This window comes from Rhinoraja longicauda, chromosome 1 (genome assembly GCF_053455715.1).
Source record: "Rhinoraja longicauda isolate Sanriku21f chromosome 1, sRhiLon1.1, whole genome shotgun sequence".
NCBI classification, from domain to species: domain Eukaryota; kingdom Metazoa; phylum Chordata; class Chondrichthyes; order Rajiformes; family Arhynchobatidae; genus Rhinoraja; species Rhinoraja longicauda.
In genome coordinates, this window is record NC_135953.1 from 136,414,052 (window position 1) to 136,441,527 (window position 27,476).

The 27,476-nt window shown below is 45.7% G+C and overlaps 1 protein-coding gene across 2 annotated transcripts in view; it reads right to left on the minus strand.

The window, feature by feature from the left end:
* Positions 1-2,256: 2,256 nt before the first annotated feature.
* Positions 2,257-27,476, minus strand: part of cpz (carboxypeptidase Z) — a 45,734-nt gene continuing 20,514 nt past the window's right edge. The window contains exons 2-11 of one of the 2 annotated variants that reach the window (XM_078412782.1): positions 27,079-27,108; positions 24,867-25,235; positions 24,457-24,654; positions 21,291-21,487; positions 17,552-17,713; positions 12,307-12,465; positions 11,568-11,703; positions 9,426-9,565; positions 4,845-4,944; positions 2,257-2,886 (exon numbers count right to left, since the gene is read on the minus strand). In XM_078412782.1, the coding sequence (XP_078268908.1) occupies positions 2,552-2,886; positions 4,845-4,944; positions 9,426-9,565; positions 11,568-11,703; positions 12,307-12,465; positions 17,552-17,713; positions 21,291-21,487; positions 24,457-24,654; positions 24,867-25,235; positions 27,079-27,108 (1,826 nt within the window). In that variant the 3' untranslated portion in view covers positions 2,257-2,551. Of the gene's footprint in view, positions 2,887-4,844; positions 4,945-9,425; positions 9,566-11,567; positions 11,704-12,306; positions 12,466-17,551; positions 17,714-21,290; positions 21,488-24,456; positions 24,661-24,866; positions 25,236-27,078; positions 27,109-27,476 lie in introns of both variants that reach the window. The other variant, XM_078412774.1, reaches the window with a different exon arrangement.

A 27,476-nucleotide genomic window follows, 5' to 3' on the forward strand; every position in this document is an offset into this window, starting at 1 on the left:
GAAACATAGAAACATAGAAAACAGTGCAGGAGTAGGCCATTCGGCCCTTCGAGCCAGCACCGCCACTCGATATGATCATGGCTGATCATCCATAATCAGTACCCCGTTCCGGATTTCTCCCCATATCCCTTGATTCCCTTAGCCCTAAGAGCTAAATATAACTCTCTCTTGAAAACATCCAGTGCATCCCCAACTTCCAACCTGGATCTGGGTCTCGACCCTGAATTGTCACCCATTCCTTTTCTCCAGCATTGAGCTGCCAGGACAAGCCTGAGATCGCCAGCTCCACCAGATATGCACCCTGACGATGAGGAAAGAGTCCCCGTGTGGTCTTGGACTTCCTTGTCACTGTAAATCAAACATATCATGTGAGTTCATCCTACTGCATGTGTTGGGGAAAAAAAAATGTCTGAAGAAGGGTCTTGACCCGAAACGTCACCCATCCCTTCTCTCCCGAGATGCTGCCTGACCCGCTGAGTTACTCCAGCATTTTGTGTCGACCTACTGCATGTGTTGGTGTGGTCACCACCGTCATCCCCGATGCAGACCTCCCAACATTTGATTTTACAAATTCAAAATTTTGATGTCCAAAATTCAGAGTTTTACATCAAAATTCACAATATGGCGCGTAATGCAACTTTTCAGCAAAAAAAGGTTTGCACACCAAATGCGCTACGTTCATGTGTGTAAAACGACTATTATTTCCAACAGTCTGTAGTTCTTGGACTACATGTGCAATGCCAGGCCTATCATGAGTATATTCTGCTATTTATAGAAAGGTTATTGAAAACATTTATTTTGAAACTTCTAAGATTGTAAATATGGGCGCAGCGGTAGAGTTGCTGCCTTACAGCGAATGCAGCGCCGGAGACTCGGGTTCGATCCTGACTACAGGCGCCGTCTGTACGGAGTTTGTACGTTCTCCCCGTGACCTGCGTGGGTTTTCTCCGAGATCTTCGTTTTCCTCCCACACTCCAAAGACGTACAGGTATGTAGGTTAATTGGCTGGGTAAATGTAAAAATTGTCCCTAGTGTGTGTAGGATAGTGTTAATGTGCGGGGATCGCTGGGCGGCGCGGACTCGGTGGGCCGAAGGGCCTGTTTCTGCGCTGTATCTCTAAATCTAAAAAAATCTAAACACCGAGCAGTAACAGAGTTGACGAAGGTTGTTCGAAATAAGGAAATCAACATTATTAAGAAGTTTGTAGTCTTTGCAGAGCCTTTTCTGCAGGAAAACGAATGACCAAACACTCATAAAGCTTGATTCCTGCAGCCAGGCTTTCTGTCTCTTAATGAACCATAACAGTGCCTGTACATCTTTAAAATAAAATCACATGATAACAAAAAATTATTGGCTATATTGTGGTCACATTATTTCTAATTCTGTCTACAGTTGGTTGAACTAGTGTCTCTGCGATTCCCTTTTTTAATCAGTTACTAAGAACTAAATGGAGACACAGGAACTGAAGATGTTTAGGAAAGAACTGCATGTTACTGGTCGAAGATAGACACAAAAAGCTGGAGTAACTCAGCGGGCAGGCAGCATCACCAAAGTGCTGGAGTAACTCAGCGGGACAGGCAGCATCTCTGGAGAGAAGGAATAGGGTGATGTTTCGGGTGGAGACCCTTCTTCAGACTGAAGATGCTGGTTCACAGATAAAAACACAACGTTGAATTATTCCAGCACCTTGTGTTTATTTTTCTTTTAAGAATGAAGTTCTTTATTTATTTATTTATTGTTTTTGGCCCTCTTTTTTAAATTTTTTTTAATCTATCTATCTATCTATCTATCTATCTATCTATCTATCTATCTATCTATCTATCTATCTATCTATCTATCTATCTATCTATCTATCTATCTATCTATCTATCTATCTATCTATCTCTCTATCTATCTATCTATCTATCTATCTATCTATCTATCTATCTATCTATCTATCTATTTATTTATTTACTTATTTATTAATTAAAATATATGCTTATGTTTACTTATTTACTTATTTTCCTTGCATATCTTGTTGTATACCCTCTGAATGGTATTGTGGGTGGGGGGGGTGGTGGGTGGGGATATTTATCAGTACTAATGTGTTCATGCATTGAATTGTCAAAGCTGTATCAATAAAAAATCAGAAATAAACTTTGTTCAAAAACAAAAAAGAATGAAGTTCTACTACTGTGAAATTATGCTACAGGATGAAGATGTTCTATTTTGCTAGATTAATAAAATGCACCGCAGGCTAAATATGTTGAGAGAAAATATATTTTAATTAAAAAAATCATACATGAAGCATCTCCCCAAACCCCTTGATTTGATTCAGGCAACATGTGCTATAATATGTAAGCGTACATTGGACATTATGAATTAGTGTTTATCACATGATACTGTGATCTATGATGCCCTCTTGTGTTAAGGGCGCATAATTGCATTTGGCTCCTCCAGGACTAAAAGATTAAAGAATATATTGTATCCCAGATCGTAAGGCGATTTACTAAAGTAGAAATCACTGATGTACTGGTTAATGCAAACTTTAATATGATACACGCCGCAGCAATTACATGGTTCTTAAAAGCCAGTCTGGCGAACTCTGTCCCAAATTGGCAAAGAAGGACCACCACCAAGGCTTCTCTTCATATGAATATTCATCTTCATCTTCGGATCTCCCCTCAGCCCTCTCGAGATGCTCTATCAGATCTATTTCATCCATTCCTTCCTCCGAGTCAGTTTCAATGTTGGGTTGCAGGCGACGCAGAATGAAGTCCACACGACCTGCCCCTTGCATCTTGATGGGTAGGTAGATTTTCTTCAAAACTCGTGTGTGACCACGTGCAGATGCGCTCACATAGTATGTGCCTGACGGCAGCAGTCTCCAATACTCTCCATTAGCAACTGAAGCCAAAAAGAAGAGAACAAACTTGCATGAATGAAGTAAAAAGCATTAACAGGTCATAGAGTCATAGGGTCACACAGGCTCTTCGGTCCAACTCATCTGTTTTAACTGCTTGCCCCATTTGCTTGTGCTTGGCCCATATCCTTGTCAACCTTTTCTATCCATGTACCTGTCCAAGTGTCTTTTGAATGCTGCTATAGTACCTGCTTCATCTACCTACTCTACCTACCTATTCCATACACCCACCACCCTCTGAGTGAAAATGTTGCCCCTCAAGGATCCTATTAAATCTTTCTTCTCTAACCTAAAACCTATGTCAATAGACAATAGGCAATAGACAATAGGTGCAGGAGTAGGCCATTCGGCCCTTCGAGCCAGCACCACCATTCAACGTGATCATGGCTGATCATTCTCAATCAGTACCCCGTTCCTGCCTTCTCCCCATACCCCCTGACTCTGCTATCCTTAAGAGCTCTATCTAGCTCTCTCTTGAATGCATTCAGAGAATTGGCCTCCACTGCCTTCTGAGGCAGAGAATTCCACAGATTTACAACTCTCTGACAGAAAAAGTTTTTCCTCATCTCCGTTTTAAATGGCCTACCCCTTATTCTTAAACTGTGGCTCCTGGTTCTGGACTCCCCCAATGATTCTATGTCCATGTCCTATGATTCTTGATTCCCCTACACTGGGAAAAATCCCCTCACGATTTTCTACACCTTTAAAAGATCACCCCTCAGCTCCTGTACATCATATCCTGCCCAACCTTTCCCTATAACTCAGGCCCTCGAGTCCTGGTAACATCTTCGGAAAACCTCTGCAATCTTTCCAGCTTAATGATGTTCTATAGCAAGGTGACCAAAACTGAATACAATCCTCCAAATGCGACCTTGCCAATGTCTGGCACAACTGTAACATAATGTGCAACCTCTATGCTCAGTACCCTGACTAATGAAGTTCAATGTACCAAAAGCCTTCTTTACCACCCTATTTACCTGTGGCACCACTTTCAGGGAACTATGTATGTACTCCAAGGTCCCTCTGCTCAGCAATAGATTCAAGAGAATATTTCAAGATCAATTTACTGTCACATGTACCAATTAAGGTACAGTGAAATTTGAGTTACCATACAGCCATACTAAGTAAAAGCAACAAGACACACAGCCACATAAAATAAAATTTAACATGAACATCCAACACAGCGGATTCCACATTCCTCACTGTATGGAAGGTAATAAAGTTCAAACTTCTTCCTCTTTGTTCACCCGCGGTCGGGGCTGTTGAACCGTCCACAGTCGCCACTGCCGACTGTCCGAGGCCCTCACGTCGGGATGATCGAAACTCCGGCATCGGAACGGTTGTCTCGGTTGGAGTCTCGGTTTCAGGCCCCACGGTTGGAGCTTTCCACAGTCGATCCTCAGCAAAGGATTGCAAGCTCCACGATGCTTGAAGCGCCGGGCCGGTCTCCAGGAATGGCCGCCAACTCCTCGATGTTAGGCCGCAGTGTGGGGACGGAGATACGGCACGGAGAAAAATCGCATCTCCGTCGAGGTGAGAGATTGAAAAAAGTTTTTCCCAATTCCCCCGCCCCCACCCTCCACATAAAACAAACCAAGAAACATTAAAACATACTTTTAACACATACTTAAAATAAGAAAAACAGCAGGAAGAACAGACAGACTTTTGGCGAGGGAGCTATTGCTGGTGGCGCCACCTGGTGGATATATACCACTCTCATGCAAGACTTTGCCACTGTACGGGGCCTCAATCTTTTGGATCCTAATTGGATTTTAATTGTGAAGATGTTAGTATTGCGACCCTGTACAAATTATGTCTTTGTTTTCTTCCTTAACATTAAATGTGGGCATCACACCATTGGTGGCAGGCAGTGCCCAACATTACTGTCTATGGCAGCCAAAGGAACCCCTATATTCAAAACATCCCACTTTTTGATTTTTACCTGAAAAAATGTCATGTCGGATCCCTCTAACTTTGATTTGTGCTCCTTTAATTTTTCTTCCTCTGTCATCCAATACGACTCCTTTTATTCCTTGGTGCACCTACAAGACCAACATAGAGGCATAAATTAGTTCCACCCCAACAAGAATAATTCTCAAGTTTCTGGAGGTTCTGTGGAGGAGTTTTAATTGGGAACTCACCCACCAAATGTTTCATTAAAACACTGGTTCAATAATTTCTTTATGGTCGTGTGTACCAGGTACAGTGAAATACATTTTTTTGTCAAGTCAAGTCAAGTCAACTTTATTTGTCACATACACATAAATGTGCAGTGAAATGAAAGATTACCCACAGTCCAACAATAAGAGCAATAAAAATAAGCAATAACACACACAATCAAACAAAAAGAAACATCCATCACAGTGAGTCTCCTCCAGTCAACTCCTCACTGTGATGGAAGGCCAGAATGTCTTTTCTCTTCCCCTGCCATCTGCTCCCGTGGTCAGGCTGTTGTAGTTGCCACGTTCCAGGCCGTGCCGGACGGTGAAAGGTCCGCAGCGGGCTGACCCAAGCCCCGCGACTCTGGGCGGGCAAAGACGCCGCCGCTGCTGGTGCCGCTGACTCCCGACATTGAAGCCCCCGCCGGGCAGAGAAAATCCCGCAGCCTATTTCAGGCTGCACCGGACTGTGAAAAGTCCGCGGCGGGCCGACCCAAGCCCCGCGACCCGGGGCGGGCGAAGACGCCACCGCTGCCGGAGCTCCCGATGCCGGCCCCCACCCAGGGCAAGGGCTGCAAGCTTCCGACGTCCACGTGGCCGGAGCCTCCACAGGCGAGTCCCGGGTGGAGGCCGCCAGCTCCAGGTGCATGGCCGATGGTAGGCCGCAGCGGGAACGCAGACACCACCCAGAAACAAAGGGTCGCATCTCCGCTCGGAAGAGACAATTTTACATTTACAGTTCCCGCCACCCCCCCCCCCCCCCCCATAGTACACAACCCCAAAAAACGACATCACATTTACACTACAATCACGACAAAAAAACAACATAAAACACAAAGACAGACGGACTGCAGGTAAGCCACAGCTGCTAGGGCAGCGCAGCTCAGCTCAGCAAGACTGTTTCTGTACACGAGCACAATCCTGGGTCAGCACAGTATGCACGGAACAGCCCACTGAATCTACGTGCGAGAGGCACCATTTTGGAGTTTTTTTACAGTCCCACAAAGGCCCATTGCAACCATCGCCACCATTTTGGTTGTCCCCGCGAACCGATGTCCCTCTCCACGTCTGGCCCCCTTCAGCCCTTGTTCCCCAGGGGCCGCGCCCCACAGCCGATCCCCAGGGTGCAGAAGGTAAGCCCCCCCCGGTTCTTCTCAACGGGCCCCTTGTCCGGCATCTGTCGCCGTCGCCGTATCTTTCCACCCCCCCTCTCCAATTCCTGGTCCTCGGGGCCGGACTCGGTGACCTACACTCTCTGGGTGAGCCAGGCATGCAGTTGGGATACAGCCGTGGCTCGCCGGACCACTGGACCTAGTCCCAGGCTGCTGCTGGACCTCCGCCCGTTCTCCTGCCACCGGTCCGCTCACGGCTCACGGGGTGAGCAGAGCCCGGGCTCGGCTGCATCCTCTCCGAGGCTGGTTCTCGATACCAGGACTGCGAGCCAGGCCTGTTGTCGGGCATGGCTGTGTCCACGCCCGTCGGGAGCGACCTTCAAGTGACCATTGGGGTCTCGGCCATTGACAATAGACAATAGACAATAGAACGGAGATGAGGAAAACCTTTTTCAGTCAGAGAGTTGTAAATCTGTGGAATTCTCTGCCTCAGAAGGCAGTGGAGGTCAATTCTCTGAATGCATTCAAGAGAGAGCTAGATAGAGCTCTTAAAGGATAGCGGAGTCAGGGGGTATGGAGAGAAGGCAGGAACGGGGTACTGATTGAGAATGATCACATTGAATGGTGATGCTGGCTCGAAGGGCCGAATGGCCTACTCCTGCACCTATTGTCTATTGTCTATTGCCAAGGATAGACACAAAGTGCTGTAACAATTCAGCGGCTCAGGCAGCATCTCTGGGAAAAAAGGATAGGTGATGTTTCGGGTTGGAATCCTTCTTCAGGTTGATACTAAATATCAAACTGCTACCTTGATATTGACACCAAGGGTTGGGTCGATGAATCTCTCACACCCACACTCATCATCCTTGGTGACATCTAGAAAGAGCTGAACAAAGGTAAGACACACCCTCCTCTTGCCAATGTAGAATCCTTTTATCAGTCTGAAGAAGGGTCTCGACCCGAAACGTCACCCATTCCTTCTCTACAGAGATGCTGCCTGTCCCGCTTAGTTACTCCAGCGTTTTGTGTCTATCCTAGGATCCTTTCAGTTTAGTTTAGAGATATAGCGCGGAAACAGGCCCTTCGGCCCACCGAGTCCGCACTGACCAGCGATCCCCGCGCACTAACACTATCCTACACACACTAGGGAAATTGACATTTATACCAAGCCAATTTACCTACATTCATGTACGTCTGTGGAATGTGGGAGGAAACCAAAGATCTCTGAGAAAACTCTTGCAGGTCACGGGGAGAACGTACAAACTCCGTACAGACAGCACCCGTAGTCGGGATCGAACTCGGGTCTCCAGCGCAGCAAGCACTGTAAGGCAGCGACTCTAACGCTGTGTCACCGTGGCCGCCCTTTGTGCCATTGGGAATCAAATTGCATATTAGATGGGCATACACCGACTCTAACTCAAGTGGCACACTATCCACCGATTGTTATCCATAATAAGGAGCCATGAACATCACTGGCAGGATCAGCACAACAACCATTCTGGACAACAGCAGGGTGCCCCTAAACAGGAGGCCTTGAAACAAACCTGCAGTTCCACGCCCTATTTCATTCCCCGTTTAGTTTAGTTAAGAGATGCAGCACGGAAACAGGCCCTTCGGCCCACCGGGTCCGCGCCGACCAGCGATCCCCGCATATTAACACTATCCTACACCCACTAGGGACAATTTTTACATTTACCAAGCCAATTAACCTACAAACCTGTATGTCTCTGGAGTGTGGGAGGAAACCGAAGATCTCGGAGAAAACCAACGCAGGTCACGGGGAGAACGTACAAACTCTGTAGTCGGGATCGAACCCAGGTCTCCGGCCTTGCAAGTGCTGTAAGGCAGCAATTCTACCGCTGAGCCACTGTACCACCCTTCTTACAGTATCTCTGGGTATATTCAATAAACATTTGTATTCCTCGAGCCTTACTTTGTTATCTTTCAACTCACCTTAAATAATTTAACCCTTTTGATTTTGTAAATGGAGAAGCTGCATGGAATTTCTAAATGAATCTGTTTATTAAGTGATTAATTTGAAGAGAAAAATAAAGTTAACAATCTTCATACTTTCCAGGGCTACCGCGTGTCATATATTATAAAAACTCAGAGATCAGTTTTGTGATGGGTCTACTGTGGATAGGGTGAGCAGTTTTAAATACCTGGGAGTCCACATCACAGAGGATCTGACATGGACAACACACATTGCCACACTGGTGAGTAAGGCGAAGCAGCGCCTTTACCACCTTAGACAGCTGAGGAAATTCAGAGTGTCTCTGAGGATCCTTCATTGCTTCTACTCTGGGGCTGTAGAGAGCATCCTGTCCGGCAACATCACAGTCTGGTTTGGGAACAGCTCTGCCCAGGACAGGATGGCCCTGCAGATAGTAGTGCGTTCGGCAGAACGCACCATGGGAACTACACTCGCCCCCCTGCAGGACCTATACATCAGGAGGTGCAGATCAAGAGCAAGCAAGATTATGGGGGACCCCTGCCACCCCAGCAACGGACTGTTCCAGCTGCTACGGTCAGGCAAACGCCTCCGCTGTCACGCTGTGAAAACGGAGAGGATGAGACGGAGTTTCTTCCCACAGGCCATCAGGACTGTCAACTTTTATAACTCCAGAGACTAAATTTTTCTCTACACTATAGTAACTTATTAACTTTATTTATATGCTGTAACTGTAATTCTTTTTTGTGCACAATCCGCAGGCATTGCCACTTTCATTTCACTGCACATCGTGTATGTGTATGTGACATAGAAACATAGAAACATAGAAAATAGGTGCAGGAGTAGGCCATTCGGCCTTCGACAAATAAACTTGACTTGACTTGACTGTTAACTATTATAACTCCAGGGACTAAATTTTCTTTTCTGTATTAATTCTAATTTATATGCTGTAATTGTAACTTTCTTTTGCACAATCCGCAGGCATTGCCACTTTCATTTCACTGCACATCGTGTATGTGTACGTGACAAATAAACTTGACATTTCCACAAAAACAAGATTAAAAGACAATAATAATAGACATCCTTATCATATTCATACCACAGATAAAGTGGGTAAATAAGGTGATCTTACAGCAGATTATGAGGAGGTAATTTAAAAAATCATACATTTTTAAAAATAAATCATTTGTAGCAGCAAGTCGAGATTTGAAGTAATTAAGAAGATTGCGTTAACATTGATATTAATAAACTTTTTTTTTGGCCATCAATTCTTCCTCACTAATTAAAGCTTTATAAATTACCATTTCCATGTAGGTCAAGAGGGCTTCTTTATTATCTTGCCAGGCCGGACGGAGATCCTCATCAGCAGGAAATTTCTCACAGCCGAGCTCCAATGTTATCTCAAAACAGTTTGTGTGTAGATAGTTAAAATCCGACATCCCTGAAATTGCAAAATTAACAATGGTGTCTCTTATTGACGACTTATCTGCTATAACTGAGTAAGGAATTATCATTGTATGTAGTTGAAACAAAGAACTGCAGATTAATCTTCAAAAATGCAAAAAAGTGCTGAAGTAACTCAGGGGCCAGGCAGCATCTCTGGAGAACAAGGATGACATTGGAACCCTTCTTCAGACTGATTCAGCCTGCTGAGTTACTCCAGCACTTTGTGCCATTTCAGCTTAAAACTAGGGGCCGATGCTACTGGTCTGAACCAGTGAGCTGTTCTTCACCGGTTGACGTGGCTTACGTTGTAGCCCCCGACAAGACCCTTTCCTCAGGCCGCCACTACTGATAGGACACCCGTAGTGACTGTGGGAGTGTACAAAGTGACGTGAGAAGAAGGAGGGGGAAGGCGGTGGAGGGGGAGAGAGACCAAGTGGACAAAGCGACGGACAACAGAAAGAAGCCTTAGCTGGAGAGAAGGGAGGGAGCCCCACAGTGACCGAGCACATCCTGTAGGTGGCAGCGGCCTGAAGAGAGGGCTGTCCCCAGGGGCTACAACGTGAGCCGCAACAACAGCCTCATCAACTGGACCGTGTAGCACCTCGTAGGCCAGGGATGGCCTTGGAAACCGATGTAAAATTATCTGTCATAAAGCCCGTTAAAACCACTGTCTACTGTATATAAAATTATGAGAAGCATCGATAGGCTCGACAGTCAGAACTTTTTCACAAGGATGGAAATATCAAAAATTAAAAGGCACAGCTTTAAGGTGAGAGGGGAAAAGTCTAAAGGAGATGTGTGAGGCAAGTTTTTTTTAAACAGAGGGTTGAGTGCCCGGAACACACTGCCAGGGGTAGTGGAGAAGGCAGATATAATAGTGGCTTTTAAAAAGGTTTTAGTTAGGCACATGGTTATGTAGGGGATGGCGGGATATGTTTCATGTGCTGGCAGATAAGAATTGGTCTAGGCATCAGGTGCAGCACAGACATGGTGGGCCGAAGGGCCTGTTCTTGTGCTACACTGTCCTATATTCTATGTAAACAGGTTGGATAGACAATAGACAATAGGTGAAGGAGTAGGCCATTCTGCCCTTCGAGCCAGCACCACCATTCAATGTGATCATGGCTGATCATTCTCAATCAATACCCCGTTCCTGCCTTCTCCCCATACCACCTGACTCCGCTATCCTTAAGAGCTCTATCTAGCTCTCTCTTGAATGCATTCAGAGAATTGGCCTCCACTGCCTTCTGAGGCAGAGAATTCCACAGATTCACAACTCTCTGACTGAAAAAGCTTGTCCTCATCTCCGTTCTAAATGGCCTACCCCTTATTCTTAAACTGTGGCCCCTGGTTCAGGACTCCCCCAACATTGGGAACATGTTTCCTGCCTCTAACGTGTCCAACCCCTTAATAATCTTATACGTTTCGATAAGATGTACTGCTCCATGTATTTCTCTTGAAGCTGTTGTCCTGCAGTGAAGGTCATGTGCACTGGGTGGACGGATGGATTCAAGGCAGGGCTCGACGGCTACTGGTGAAGATGGTTGATGTGCAAACACAAAAAAGAGCCCGCAGATGCTGAAAATCCGACATAAATACAATGACAGTGTCCATGTCACCTATCAACTCATTGTATTAATTCGTAATGAAATATGCATAAAACCGGCGCATCCTTTTTTTTACATGGACCTATGCGACTGGTTCTACAATAGTTTAGTTTAGTTTTTTAGTTTAGAGATACAGCGCAGAAACAAGCCCTTCCGCCCACGAGTCCATGCCAATCATCGATCACTCCACACTATCACACTAACGACACACCTAGGACAATTTTTACAATGTTACCAAAGCCAATTAACCTACAAACCCGCAAGCCTTGGAAATGTGGGAGGAGACCTACGCGGTCACGGGGAGAACGCACAAACTCCGAACAGGCAGCGCCCACAGTCAGGATTGAACCCGGGTCTCTGGCGCTGTAAGGGCAGCGCCACCCACCGTACCTCCAGCAAAACTATACCACTGTGCTCCGTTTATGATGCCCCCATCTTCAGCAAAGTTCCCTCCGCATCTTTCCCTTGACGTGGCGGACATGACAGGATGGGCATCAGCATAGGTCTTAGCCAACAACATGAACATCTGGAATGGTAAATGTCAACAATTAATATGTCAACCAATTTACTTCACAGCAAAACACTACGCAGACATGGTAAGTAAAGTACCTGTTCACAAAATGCTGGAGTAACTCAGCAGGTCAGGCAGCATCCCGGGAGAGAAGGAATGGGTGACGTTTCGGGTCGAGACCCTTCTTCAGACTGATGTCAGGGGGGCGGGACAAAGGAAGGATATAGGTGGAGACAGGAAGATAGGGGGAGATCTGCGAAGGAGGAGGGGACGGGAGGGACAGAGGAACTATCCAAAATTGAAAAAGTCGATGTTCAGTTGGGCAGTTTGCAGCCCAGTGGTATGAACATCGACTTCTCCAATTTTAGATAGTTCCTCTGTCCCTCCCATCCCCTCCTCCTTCCCTGATCTCCCTCTATCTTCCAGTCTCCACCTATATCCTTCCTTTGTCCTGCCCCCCTGACATCAGTCTGAAGAAGAGTCTCGACCCGAAACGTCACCCATTCCTTCTCTCCCGAGATGCTGCCTGACCTGCTGGTTACTCCAGCATTTTGTGAATAAATACCTTCGATTTGTACCAGCATCTGTAGTTATCTTCTTATACTATAAGTAAAGTACCTGCTCGTCTGGAGTGGGTGAAAAATACTTGTCCTCTGTTGGAAGTCGTGACAAATCAAAAGGATAACTAGCCACTAAATCTCCACCATGTATGCTTGCAGAAAGAACAAAAGGTATTTTTTTCACCCATTTTATCACTGCCCGTGTCTCCGGTGCTACCTGTAAATATTCCAAAGGAAATGGAATAAAATAAAAGTTAATGTCACGTTTAAATACTCAATTGTTTCATTTAATTGTATTCACAAACAATCACAACAATGTATATTTAGAAACATAGAAACATAGAAAATAGGTGCAGGAGTAGGCCATTCGGCCCTTCGAGCCTGAACCGCCATTCAATATGATCATAGCTGATCATCCAGCTCAGTAACCTGTACCTGCCTTCTCTCCATGCCCCCTGACCCCTTTAGCCACAAGGGCCACATCTAACTCCCTCTTAAATATAGCCAATGAACTGGCCTCAACTACCTTCTGTGGCAGAGAATTCCACAGACTCACCGCTCTCTGTGTGAAGAAATGTTTTCTCATCTCGGTCCTAAAAGACTTCCCCCTTATCCTTAAGCTGTGACCCCTGGTTCTGGACTTCCCCAACATCGGGAACAATCTTCCCAATCTTTCCAGCCGATTAACTTTCAGCTATGAGGAAAAAGCAAAAGCCTGGATCTTAGAGTCATGGACATGAAGCAGAACATCTTTGGTCCACTATCCATTAAGTATCCATCTATACTAATCCCATTGACCAAAACCTGGTCTTTTACACTCAATGTCTTGGAGTTTCTCAAAGATTCTCAAGGGTTGTTGGACTATCTGTCTCTATTACTCGCTCAGGCAGTGCATTCCAAACTCTAAGCCCCCTCTGGGAGAACAAAATCTTCTTTACATCTCCTCTAAACGTCCTACTCCGTACCTGTATGTTGTGGTGATCCTATAATAACAGAAGCCTTAAACCTGGATAACGATCCAAAGACTTTATTAACTACATAGCGGGCACGACCTCACGCATGCACGTTCCACTTACACTAACCCGAATCTCGCCAGCAGTGGTCACTCAAAAGCTAAAGGGGCATAACTACAAAAGCATGAAGCATAACACGAGTGACACCATTACACTAATCTACACCCCCCCCCTCTTAAAGAATCAACAACGATACAGACCCATAAACTAAGCACGTCATGTACAACAATCGGTGACAAACTGGAGGAAAGTTAAACATAGTCTGGATACTTCACAACCGGCCTGCAAACTGTGCCTCTAGTTATAGGCACCTCCGCTATGAGGAAAGATTTACAACTGTCTACCGATCTATGGTCTTCATAATATTATACACTGCGATCAGGTTGCTGCTCAGTCTTCTCTGTTCCAAGGAAGATACACCTAGCCTGTCCAGTCTCTCCGTGTAGCTGGGACAATCCATCTCATGCATCAATCTGGTGAATCTCCTCTGCAATCTCCTGCAGAGTAATCACAAACTTTCATCACCACAGGAGCAAAGTCTGCACAAAATATACCTAAATTTGGCCGCTACAATCTCTTATAAAACCATTACTAAAACCTTCCTGCTCTGATTTTATATGCGCCGGCTGATGAGGACTAGCATCCCATGTGCCTGGGGGTGTTTTGATAGATCCTTCACCTGTGCTCACCTGCCATGCTTTGTCCTGCCCCACTTGTCTTCCAGCATTCATTCCCCTCCCCCCCCCCCCAACAATTAGTCTGAAGAAGGGCCCCGACCTGAAACATCACCTATCCATGTCCTCCAGAGATGCTGCCTAACCAACTGTGTTGCTCCAGCACTTTCTGTCTTTTTTCTTGTTAACTAGTGTCTTCAGTTCCTTGTTTGTATGTGGTCACGATCAAATTTGCTCACCTTGTACTTGTATCTAAAAAGTACTAAAATCAATGTAGTGTAGGGACATAGGGATTGGCTAGAATAGTTCGAACCCTCGGATTGGCTAGCGATGTCACGAGGTGTGATAGCGCGGTAGATTCGGGAGTCTAGCGTTGAACTCTGTATAGGTAAGACGTTAGGTAGTTGTCTAGAGTTGAGTGTTGCGAATTGTCACGGAGTTTTAGAACTATGCAATAAACTTCGTCTGCAACATCCACTCGCCTTCGGACTCACTACAGTAGTTGGGTTCTGTTCCCCCCCCCCCCCACCCCCCCCCCCACCCCACCCCCCCCCCCACCCACCCCCCCCCCCCCCACCTGACCTCTCTCTTGCAACTTCATTCACCAGCATTGCCTCCATCACTCTTCAGATTTTTCTGTACCATATATTTATCCATTTCCATCTTAAAAGGTTGCCATATAACCAGCCCTTCATCACACCTGTGGCCAGTTAATTCCAAATTCCAATCGAGCACTGATAAAGGGCTTTTCAAAAAACATCACTTTTAATTCTCTTCCCCTTTAAATTATATCTGTAAACTCAAGTCCTCAACTCCAACCACCAAAGGAGAACAGTTTTCCGCTAAACGTTCTGTCCACTTTTTATATATTCCATCAAATTGCCACTGAGCTTTCTCTTCACCAAAGAAATTGGTATCAGACTCTCTAATGATTTCTTGTATCTGCAGTCCTTCTTTCCACGAACCATTCTCAGAAATCTTTGTTGGACATAGTACCTTCACTTCCTTCCGATAATGTGGTGACCAGAATTGCACTAAATATTCTAGTTGAGGCCAGGTCAGTATTTATAGCGTTTCTCCATGACTTTTGTACTCTATTCATAAAGCCAAAACATGGCTGCACTTTTTTGAGCACTTTCCTAATCTTTCCTGCCGTTTTGAAAGACTTATTCACCCATGCCCCAGATTCATCTGTTCCTGTATCACCTTTCAAATAGTATCCAATGTGTTAAGGGCCTGCCCCACTTAGGCGATTATTTAGGCGACTGCCGGCGACTGTCATAGTCGTAGCAGATCGCCGAAAATCCGGCGACTGGAACCCCCCCCCCCGCGACAATGTCTACGACAAGCTACAACAACCTACCACCTAGTCGACGTCAAGCTACGGCAAGCTACCGACAACCGGCGACCCAAACCTCGCGTCTTAGGACGTCCACCTACGACCGCACCTACGACAACCTACGACCACGCAGGCGACAAACTACGACAACTGAAGTCAACCTACATCCACCCGCGACAAGCCACGACCCTGTCGGCACCAACTGCAGCCAATTCATTTTAGCCTCCGGTTTTGACCTGTCGCCGGTTGACGTAGGTTGACGTAGGTAGTTGCCAATGGAATTCACCGAAGTCAGCACCGGCGACAACCTACGTTACCTGGCGACAACCTGGCGACAACCTACGACAGCGCCCCCGTCAGGAGACGTCAAGCTACGATCATTGGCGTCAAACCGACAGTCGCCGAAAATATTTAAACATTTCAAAAACCAGCGATGACCAGAAAAACGCTACGACTCTTTGGAGACGACTCACGGCCGTACAGGCGACACCCCGGCGACCGTGTGGTGACAGCCTAGTCGCCTGTAGTCGCCTAATTGGGACAGGGGCTTTATCTTTTCTCATTGGTTCTAATAAATTGTATCATCCTGCAGATGCTAGCACTAAACGTTATCATCTATGTGACTTCCCATTCTACCAGCCTGTTTATATTCTGTTCAGAATACATAGAACAGTACAACACAGTACATAGAAACATAGAAAATAGGTGCAGGAGTAGGCCATTCGGCCCTTCGAGCCTGTACGCACCGCCATTCAATATGATCATGGCTGATCATCCAACTCAGTATCCCGTACCTGCCTTCTCTCCATACCCCCTGATCCCTTTAGCCACAAGGGCCACATCTAACTCCCTCTTAAATATAGCCAATGAACTGGCCTCAACTACCTTCTGTGGCAGAGAATTCCACAGATTCACCACTCCCTGTGTGAAAAAAAACTTTCTCATCTCGGTCCTAAAAGACTTCCCCCTTATCCTTAAACTGTGACCTTAAACTGATCATGATGCCAATATTAATCATGATGCCAATTTAAACTAATCCCCTCTGCCTGCACATGATAAATATCCCTCCACTCCCTGTTTATTCATGTGCCTATTCAAAAGCCTCTTAAACACTACCATCACATTTGCTTCATCGCCGCACCTGGAAGCATGTTCCACGAATCCACCACTATCTGTATTTAAAAAAAAGCCCTGCACACCTGTTTAAGCATTGTCCCTGTCACCTTAAGGCTATGCCATCTAATGCAGGCAGGTCTCTGGTTGGGCTGCATTTGGAGTTAGCAGCAGTAAATGAAAGCAGTGTCCAGCAGTGTCTGGTTAGGGACCGACTTCGGGAGCTCGAGGCCCCAGGTGCTTCGACCGGCCCGATCGCGGGAGCTTCGACCGTCCCGACATGGGGGCTTGGATCGCCGGCTGCGGGAGCTTCGATCGCCCCGACTGCGGATGGTTCGACTGCCCCGACCGCAGGAGAATAAAGAGTGAAGAAGCTTAGACTTTATTGCCTTCCATCACAGTGAGGAATAGAAACATAGAAAATAGGTGCAGGAGTAGGCCATTCGGCCCTTCGAGCCTGTACGCACCGCCATTCAATATGATCATGGCTGATCATCCAACTCATTATCCCGTACCTGCCTTCTCTCCATACCCCCTGATCCCTTTAGCCACAAGGGCCACATCTAACTCCTTCTTAAATATAGCCAATGAACTGGCCTCAACTACCTTCTGTGACAGAGAATTCCACAGATTCACCACTCTCTCATCTCGGTCCTAAAAGACTTCCCCCTTATCCTTAAACTGTGACCCCTTGTTCTGGACTTCCCCAACATCGGGAACAATCTTCTTGCATCTAGCCTGTCCAACCCCTTAAGAATTTTGTAAGTTTCTATAAGATCCCCCTCAATCTTCTAAATTCCAGCGAGTACAAGCCGAGTCTATCTAGTCTTTCTTCATATGAAAGTCCTGCCATCCCAGAAATCAATCTGGTGAACCTTCTCTGTACTCCCTCTATGGCAAGAATGTCTTTCCTCAGATTAGGAGACCAAAACTGTACGCAATACAGTGTGGGGAACTCGCTGTGGTTTATGTTAACTTTTATGTAGTCGTGTGTCTTGGTGCCTTTTTTAGAATGGCTCTATGGTAAATCGAATATCGCTGCACCTTAATTGGTACACGTGACAATAAAATAATCTTTGAGCCTTTGATTTTGTCCTATGAATGAAAATACAATTCACCATTAGATGCAACAGAATAGGTCTATTTTTTGTTAACAGCTCATACCTTACCATTCCAGTATGACCTTGGAATTGGGATGTGATCAATACGGCCTCCCCTTCTTCTTCTTTCTCGATAAAACTGTGTTGTTAGATCTGGAAAATTTCTGTTCAGGTCAATGCTTTGTACAGTTGATCTTCCAGTAGCCCATCCATTGTACCCAGGTCCCTGCATTATTGAACAAAGCACACATATATTTGCTTGGACATGTTTCTTTGGGCTAGAGACAAATAAGTTTCATTAATTGTAAGGTGTCAGAAGGAACTGCAGATGATGGTTTTAAACCGAAGATAGAAACAAAATGCTGGAGTAACTCAGCGGGACAGGCAGAAGGAAAGGGTGACGTTTCGGGTCGAGACCACTTCTTCAGACTGAAAGTCAGTGGAAAGGGAGACGAGAGATATAGACGATGATGTAGAGAGATGTAGTACAAATGAATGAAAAGATGTGCAAAAGAGAAACAATGATAAAGGAACCAGGGCATTGTCAGCTGTTTGCCAGGTGAGAATGGGAACCTGATGTGACGGGTGGGGGAGGGATGGAGAGAGAGGGAATGTAGGGGTTACTTGAGGTTAGAGAAATAAATATTCATGTCACTGGGTTGTGAGCTGCCCATGCAAAATAGGAGATGGTTATATATGACTATCCAGATAATATTCTTGTCAATGGGGACCCCCAAGGTGAGAAAGTAGATGATGATAGATCCACCAAATGCAAATGTAGAATGATTAAATATGGAAAATGGAAAATTGAATAATTAAACTCTCCCTTGCTCAATGGTTATTGCCACCTTTGCAACATGAATCTTAATTGTGACTCAAATCCCATTCCTGAATTATACACAGACAATAGACAATAGGTGCAGGAGGAGGCCATTTGGCCCTTCGAGCCAGCACCGCCATTCAATGTGATCATGGCTGATCATTCTCAATCAGTACCCCGTTCCTGCCTTCTCCCCATACCCCTTGACTTTGCTATCCTTAAGAGCTCTATCTATCTCTCTCTTGAATGCATTCAGAGAATTGGCCTCCACTGCCTTCTGAGGCAGAGAATTCCACAGATTCACAACTCTCTGACTGAAAAAGTTTTTCCTCATCTCAGTTCTAAATGGGAACAGGTGTTACAACAAACAAGCAAGGACTGCTTCATTATCAGCAGAGTTGCGGGGCTCACGTTGTCGACCTCCCCATGGTGAGCCCTGTCACCTGACCTCAGTCAGGTGAACGACAGCAAACAGAGACGGCAGAAGCAGAAGCAGCTTCATAACTTCCGCTGCCTCAAACGCAAGAAGAAGAAACAGAGTTGCAAGTGGGATTGAATATTAAGCAGTTCGTGGCCATCTCTACTTCTATCGATGGGATGTCGCAAGTGAAACCGATGGGGATGGTAAATGCCCTTGCCAACGCCATGAGAAATCAATCCCCCCCGAGGTAAAGAGAATTGGTCCGCAACAAGATGAGCATCCATCTTTATGCTGTGTATGACTACTTCCAGTGGATTACTTTCCCATCGAGTCCAACTGAGTACAATTTTAACAGCTCGCCTGATGTCACACATACTGTCACGATATTGAGGATATTGATCATTCCTGCTCCCCCCTCTAGAATTTAGACCTTTGGTTGACATTTGGCCCAATTCTCCCATGCCTCCATTGAGCCACAAGTATATTTCTTTAATCTTATTTATCCTCTTCCAGTTTGCAAGTGACTCAGATAATAATCCAGTGATTATCACCTGTGGGAGGCATTGGTTTTCAATGTTGTCCCAGGTTGTCCAACGATTCTTCTGCTGAACTTCCTATCTAGTCTCATCTTGGTCATGAGTGTTTACATGGACCACAACAACTGGATACTCCCTTTCCCTTTCGTTCTCCATAAACCCAGAAGAAATGTCCTTATCCCCAGTTTACACAGCCATGACTCTCGGTCTTAGCTGTGGAGAACAAGCGTCTGTTCCCCAACTACACTAAGCTCTATGACCACCACATGGTGGATAGTGGGCTGGATGTGGATGGGGTGGCATGAGTCCGAGACTGAAGAGTGACTATGGAAACCTGTAGCATGCAGCAATCTGAAAATAGATGGCTAGCTGCAGCTGTTCCCCCCTCCACCCTTCTGCCCACTGCACACACACCCACTCTGGTAAGGCCAGCTGCTATAAATGCAAGTCCTGCTTCAGCTTACCATACTGGGGCATTCACTGTTACACAAGTGAAGTCAAGATGAGCAATGAACACTTACTGATACCACAGCACAAGCCCATGGGGCACATACAAAATAATCAAATAATAAAATGTGATGAAGATAATGGAGTCCCATAGAACCATATATCCAAGTAGTTTTGGGAGTGAATAGACATATATTTTAATTGGCACCATAAAGAAAATAGATGTTAGTTCAGGAGGTGGGGGTAACTGAATCATGAATATTTTAAGTTGAATACGTGTATCAGAAAAAGAAAGGTTTGCAGTAAAAATAAATCAATCTATGCTACAGACACAAGGAGATTTTGTGTCATTTACTTTCGGAGTTAGATCAGAGAGGCGGGAGGGTAGAGAAATAAGGACGCATTGAACTATTGCTTGAGAAACTCATTGTGAGGCAACAGGTCATTTGGAGAGAGAGTGTAGTGGAATGTACATCAGAGCGAAGAGGAGATGGTTAGGGGTAGAAATCTAGAATGCATTGTGGTGTGAAACGAGAAGACATCCTGACATAAGTTAGACCAAAGGAAGTGTTGGTTTACAAAACAAAACAAAGTGCTGGAATAACACAACAGATCAGGCAGCATAATTGGAGGATATAGATAGGTAACGTTACAGTTTGGGGTCTGAAGAAAGATCCTGACCCGTACCATCGCCTATCCGTGTCCTCCAGAGACGCTGCCTGACCTGCTGAGTTACTCCAGCACTTTGTGTTTTCCAGATATAACTATGGAATGGATAAATATGGGAAGCTGCCGTGAGGTGGTGTTGGGAGACAGGGAGGAATTAATTAAAGGTAAAGATAGTTTGTACTGTGTGCAGTTTTGGTCTCCAAATTTGAGGAAGGATATTCTTGCTATTGAGGGCGTGCAGCGTAGGTTTACTAGGTTAATTCCCGGAATGGCGGGACTGTCATATGTTGAAAGACTGGAGCGACTAGGCTTGTATACACTGGAATTTAGAAGGATGAGAGGAGATCTTATCGAAACGTATAAGATTATTAAGGGGTTGGACACGTTAGAGGCAGGAAACATGTTCCCAATGTTGGGGGAGTCCAGAACAAGGGACCACAGTTTAAGAATAAGGGGTAGGCCATTTAGAACTGAGATGACAAAAAACTTTTTCAGTCAGAGAGTTGTGAATCTGTGGAATTCTCTGCCTCAGAAGGCAGTGGAGGCCAATTCTCTGAATGCATTCAAGAGAGAGCTAGATAGAGCTCTTAAGGATAGCGGAGTCAGGGGGTATGGGGAGAAGGCAGGAACGGGGTACTGATTGAGAATGATCAGCCATGATCACATTGAATGGCGGTGCTGGCTCGAAGGGCCGAATGGCCTCCTCCTGCACCTATTGTCTATTGTCTATTGTCTATTGTTACATTTAATAAAACAGTGTGAGGATTGGTGCAGCAGGAGAAACCTTCAGACATTTCTTATAGTTTTAACAGTGTAATCTGCTCCACATGATATAATCAATTTCTCATGAGCAATTCCACAAGATATCGGTTGGTATGCGTGTTACTAGAAGCTTACAAAATAACCATACCTCTTCAGATGCTATTTCATATCCATCAGGATTCATTGAAGGTAGAAGATGGATTCTGGTGTTATTGATTAAAGTCTGAATCCTTTGGTTTCCACTTAAATACTCAGAACACAAATACTGTGCGAGATAGATCAGCATCTCCCTTCCCAACACTTCATTGCCATGCATATTTGCAATGTATTTAAATTCTGGCTCAACTGAAAAATAAAATGGGTTTTATAGTTAATACACCACTTGTAAGATTGTTCCCGATGTTGGGGAAGTCCAGAACCAGGGGTCACAGTTTAAGGATAAGAGGGAAGTCTTTTAGGACCGAGATGAGAAAGTTTTTTTTCACACAAAGAGTGGTGAATCTGTGGAATTCTCTGCCACAGAAGGTAGTTGAGGCCAGTTCATTGGCTATATTTAAGAGGGAGTTAGATGTGGCCCTTGTGGCTAAAGGGATCAGTGGGTATGGAGAGAAGGCAGGTACGGGATACTGAGTTGAATGATCAGCCATGATCATATTGAATGGCGGTGCAGGCTCGAAGAGCCGAATGGCCTACTCCTGCACCTATTTTCTATGTTTCTATGTTTCTATGTAAGGTTAGTAAGATTTATTTTGTGAATGAAAGAGGTGGCTTGACCTTATTGTATGGCAGAAACTGAAAGGATCAGTCTGGACATATTTGTACCCAAAGTTAAAGAAAAGGAAAATCAGGCCATTTGTAAAAGTACAGGACACGATCTTACTCCATCGGTTTTCTGCCAAGTAGGTAGTTTAACTTTAAACAAAGAGATTTTAGTTTAGTTTAGTTTAGAGCTAAAGTCCATGCCAACCAGCAAACACTCATATACCAGTTCTATTCACAGACAATTTACAGAAGCCAATTCATCTGCAAACCTGCTCGTCTTTGGGATGTGGGAGGAAACCAGAGCACACGGAGAAAACGCACACGGTCACAGGGAGAATGTACAAACTGTGTTCAGACGGCACTTGTAGTCAGGATCAAAGCCACGTCTTTGGCTCTGTAGTGCAGTAACTCTACCGCTGCGCAACTGTGCTGCCACTGTGCCATCGGATCCGAATAATTTTGTTTTATATTCAGCTTAAATTATTTCATATAAAGTTACACTCTGATTTCAAGTTTCCCTTCCTACCCCCCTGGAATAAGGGTTTTAAAAATTCGACATCCAGGCTACAGGAGAACAAAGAGGGACCTGGTGTGGGGGAGGGAGGGGGGGCATTCTAGTTTACAATCCTCTGCCCAGGGGATAAGTCTGTGTTTGTTTGTTTGTTTGTTTGTTCCGGTGAAGGCGCTGTGCTCGTGGCAGCCAGACGACAGTCGCTTGTCCATTTCTTTTATGTCACTGTTAATTTAATTTTAATTTCAAGTTTTTGTGTACTCCGGGGATGAATAAGGTTCCATCGTATGGTATCGTATCATATCGCTAATCGCTATTTCCCAGGCCATTTCATTATTACTTTCCCCAGGTGCAGCCCTTGAATGCCTCATTCAAAAGACAGGTAGATACATTAGTCAACTCCACCACAGGGGAAGTCCTTCTGTCAGCTGCCCTAGCTGATACAAGTCACGTTAATGAGTTTTAAACATAAGCACCTGGAGAAGTTGTTGCAGGCTGGAAGCTTTTTATTAAGGGACTGTCCCACTTAAGCGATTTTAGTAGGCGACTACATGCGACTAGGCAGTATAAGAAAATAACTGCAGATGCTGGTACAAATCGAAGGTATTTATTCACAAAATGCTGGAGTAACTCAGCAGGTTAGGCAGCATCTCAGGAGAGAAGGAATGGGTGACGTTTCGGGTCGAGACCCTTCTTCAGACTGATGTCAGGGGGGCGGGACAAAGAAAGGATATAGGTGGAGACAGAAAGATAGAGGGAGATCTGGGAAGGAGGAGGGGAAGAGAGCGACAGAGGAACTATCTAAAGTTGGAGAAGTCGATGTTCATACCACTGGGCTGCAAGCTGCCCAGGCGAAATATGAGGTGCTGTTCCTCCAATTTCCGGTGGGCCTCACTATGGCACTGGAGGAGGCCCATGACAGAAAGGTCAGACTGGGAATGGGAGGGGGAATTGAAGTGCTCGGCCACCGGGAGATCAGTTTGGCCAACGCGGACCGAGCGCAGGTGTTGAGCGAAGCGATCGGCGAAACCAGACGCAGTCTCAAAACCGGAGGCCAAAATGACGTGAATTGTCTTCAGTTGTCGCCGACACGGTCGTTGCTTGTTGTAGCTTGGTAGACGTAGGTTGACTTCGGTTGTCATAGGTTGTCGCCTGTGTGGTCATAGGTTGTCGTAGGCGCGGTCGTAGGTGGACGTCCTAAGTCACGACGATTGGGTCGCCGGTTGTCGGTAGCTTGCCGTAGCTTGCCGTAGACATTGTCGTAGGGGGGGTTCCAGTCGCCGGTTTTTCGGCGACCTGCTACAACTATGACAGTCACTGGCAGTCGCCTAAAAGAATTGCCTAAGTGGGACAGGCCCTTTAGGGATGTCCATGCCAGAGACTTTGTGGGCCCAGTCATCCCTGCCCACCCATCCCTGCCCACCCATCCCTGCCCACCCATCCCTGCCCACCCATCCCTGCCCACCCATCCCTGCCCACCCATCCCTGACTACCCATCCATGGCCACCTCTGATCCTGCTAGAACCCCTAACCTCTCAATTGTCCTTTGTCTACTAACAACCCGAGACTCTTTTCATTAGTTCTTAGCTATGGTCCGCTGTTTCTAGTTTCTAGTTTGTACTCCAAGACTTCCTTGTTGTGAATATAAGTTAATTAAGAAGTTACTTGAATGGTGCCCTTCTTCTGCAATGCTTAAGAAGATAACTGCAGATGCTGGTACAAATCGAAGGTTTTTATTCACAAAATGCTGGAGTAACTCAGCAGGTCAGGCAGCATCTCGGGAGAGAAGTAATGGGTGACGTTTCGGGTCGAGACCCTTCTTCAGACCTGTTGGATATGCCATTGGGTTTTGTAAGACAAATGCTAAATCCTCGGGTCAATTTAAATCAAATCCACCATGGTCAAATAACAGTGGCAACAATACGTTATTTACTTTTTCCCAGGTTTGATTAAAATTACTCCACCGAATCAAGAAAGATAGATATATGCTGAAAGGAAGGCTGAGGGGAGAAGCAGCAAAAAGAATAAATGAGCTACTCACACATTTCGTGCTGCCCAGGATTGTTTGAGAATTCAATTACATAAAGCTCTTTGCCTTCAAAACTGCGGCCAATACTGTACAACACTGAGATATCTGCACACAGCGAGGCTGTCTGCTTCAGCAGCTTTGTCATCTCCATGTAATCGTGGTGTCTGAATTCTAAGTTGATTGCTGGCGCATCAAGATCATCTGTCAGGCCTGTATCTGTCAAAAGAAAATTTATATTCCAAAACTCGGGTACTTGTATAATTTAAACAACAGCACCCGAGGTCAGGGTGGTATCTGATTCTCTGGCACGGTCAGGCAGCGGCATTATCCACTGCGCTTGCTTTGTGCTGCTGCCATGTGGAAGCTGGTAAGCAAATGCCACTTCACCACGATCCACCCCTTGTTAATGGAAATGTACCTACCCGAGTATTTCCCCACGGGGTCGTAGCATCCCTCTTCTTCACTTACAAAGAACCGGTCGCAGTCCAGGAAATACGGCCAGGCCATTTTGATCATTTCGAATGCATGCTGGCAGTCTCTTTTGAGTGCCTCGCACGAATACCTGCAGGGTTTCAGGATCACGTTGTTTTCGCATCGCGGCGCTAAGATGGAACAGCCCAGCAACTTCAGGTCGAATGTGCACTCCCCGTTCAGCAGGTTGTCCAGCACACTGAGGAGGGCGTACTCTGCACTCGTCTCAACCTCTGCTCTTGACACTTGGCCAATTAGGTTGGGATACAAAATTTGTGAGTAGGAGGAGCAGTAGTTCAGATAGTTGTTCACGCATTGAGCTGAGGAAACATAAAATGCATGAAGCCACTTAAGTCAGGTAGATGATGCAAAGAGATTCACTTAAATCAGGTTGGATGATATTACCAAAGTGAATGTACTCCAGACGTGCAGGAATTTCAAAAGGAAAATCAGAATGAGCAGAAGTGCATTTGGTTTCGTGATTTGTGTGATTGGCTCACATTTAGACACCATCCATTTCAAAGGCATGCACAGGATTTTCATTTCAATTTGCAAACTTTGGAAGGGCATGCACCTTCCTCTGTAATGACATGGGGCAAGGAGTGCACATGCATTCTCAGCTTTAGGCTATATACTGTATCTTGTCCCCTCTCCCTCTCCCTCACTCCCTCTCCCTCTCCCTCTCCCTCTCCCTCTCCCTCTCCCTCTCCCTCTCCCTCTCCCTCTCCCTCTCCCTCTCCCTCTCCCTCTCCCTCTCCCTCTCCCTCTCCCTCTCCCTCTCCATATACCCAAACATAATCATAATCGCAATTTATCTATATCTATGTCTAAGGTAGACACAAAATGCTGTAGTAAACGGGTCAGGCAGCATCTTGGGAGAGAAGGAATGGGTGACATTTCAGGTCGAGACCCTTCTACACTGATGTCAGGGGAGGGGGCGGGACAAATATAGGATGTAGTCGGAGACAGGAAGACTAGTGAGAGAACTGGGAAGGGGGAGGGGAAAGAGAGGGAAAGCAATGGCTATCTGAAGTTAGAGAAGTCAATGTTCATACAGCTGGGGTGTAAACTGCCCAAGTGAAATATAAGATGCTGTTCCTCCAATTTGCGCTGGGCCTCACTATGACAATGGAGGAGACCCAGGACAGAAAGGTCAGAATGGGAATGGGAGGGGGATTGGGAATGGGGAATGAGGCTCTCACTAGGGTCTCCTCTATATCCCGCAGCTCCGCTCTTGCTCCCCCTCTCCCCATTCGTAACAAGGATAGAGTCCCCCTTGTCCTCACCTTCCACCCCATCAGCCGTCGTATACAACAAATGATCCTCCAACATTTCCGCCAACTCCAACGGGATCCCACTATTGGCCACATCTTCCCATCTCCATGCGTTTCTGCTTTCTGCAGAGACCGTTCCCTCCGTACGACTCGAAACGTCACCCATTCCTTCTTTCCTGAGATGCTGCCCAACATTTTGTGTCTACCTTCAATTTAAACCAGCATCTGCAGTTTTTCCCCTATATATCTATAATCTATATCTATATATCTATGTCTATTGTTCTCGGTTTTGAGAGGTGGGACCCCACTTGCTAGCCCCCTCTACCCATCGTTATGTATCTTTTACTGTTGATTGGATAGAACTTGATGGAACTGGTAATGAAAAGCACCATTAAGGAATTAAATGCCTGACAACATTACAAATTAATTAGATCGACATCACCAATATCGTGGCACCATGGCATTTTGTTCTGGGCTTTAGTATCTTTGTTTTGAGATACTGTAGGGAAACAGACTTTGCCCCTCCCGCCCCAAGTCTACACTGACCATCACAGCGGTTCAACGTTATCCAACTTCTGCATCCACTGCCCGCACACGAGGGCCAATTTTACAGAGGTCCATTAACCTGCAAACCTGCATGCCTTTGGGATGTGGGAGGAAACTGGAGCACCCAGAAGAAGCCCATGTGCTTGCAGGGTGAACGTACAAACTCCACACAGACAGTGTCCGAAGTTAGGATTGAACCCGGGTCTCTGGAAGCTGCTCTACCATGGACGCCACTGTGACACTCAAAGTGAAGCAGGCTTAAACGAGGGCATGATTCACATGGACACACAATTTACTTATATTTCACCAAAAACTTTCAAAAGATAAAAACTTGTGCCCTTACCTGCATCGGCAGGCTGAGTTTGACATCGACCTGAAAGAAATAAGAGTAGTGTTTAATATAAATGGATAAAAGCCACAGGAGGGATGACTTATGATTTGCAATCCATGGGAAAGAAACTTAGGAAAGACACATAACATAGGTACATAGACAATAGGTATAGGAGTAGGCCATTCGGCCCTTCGAGCCAGCATCGTCATTCAATATGATCATGGCTGATCACAATCAGTACCCCATACCTGCTTTCTTCCCATATGTCTTGATTCTGCTAGCCCTAAGAGCTCGATCTAATTCCCTTTTGAATGCATCCAGTGAATCGGCCTCCACTGCCTTCTGAGGCAGAGAATTCCACAGATTCACAACTCTCTGGGTGAAACAGTTTTTCCTCATCTCAGTTCTAA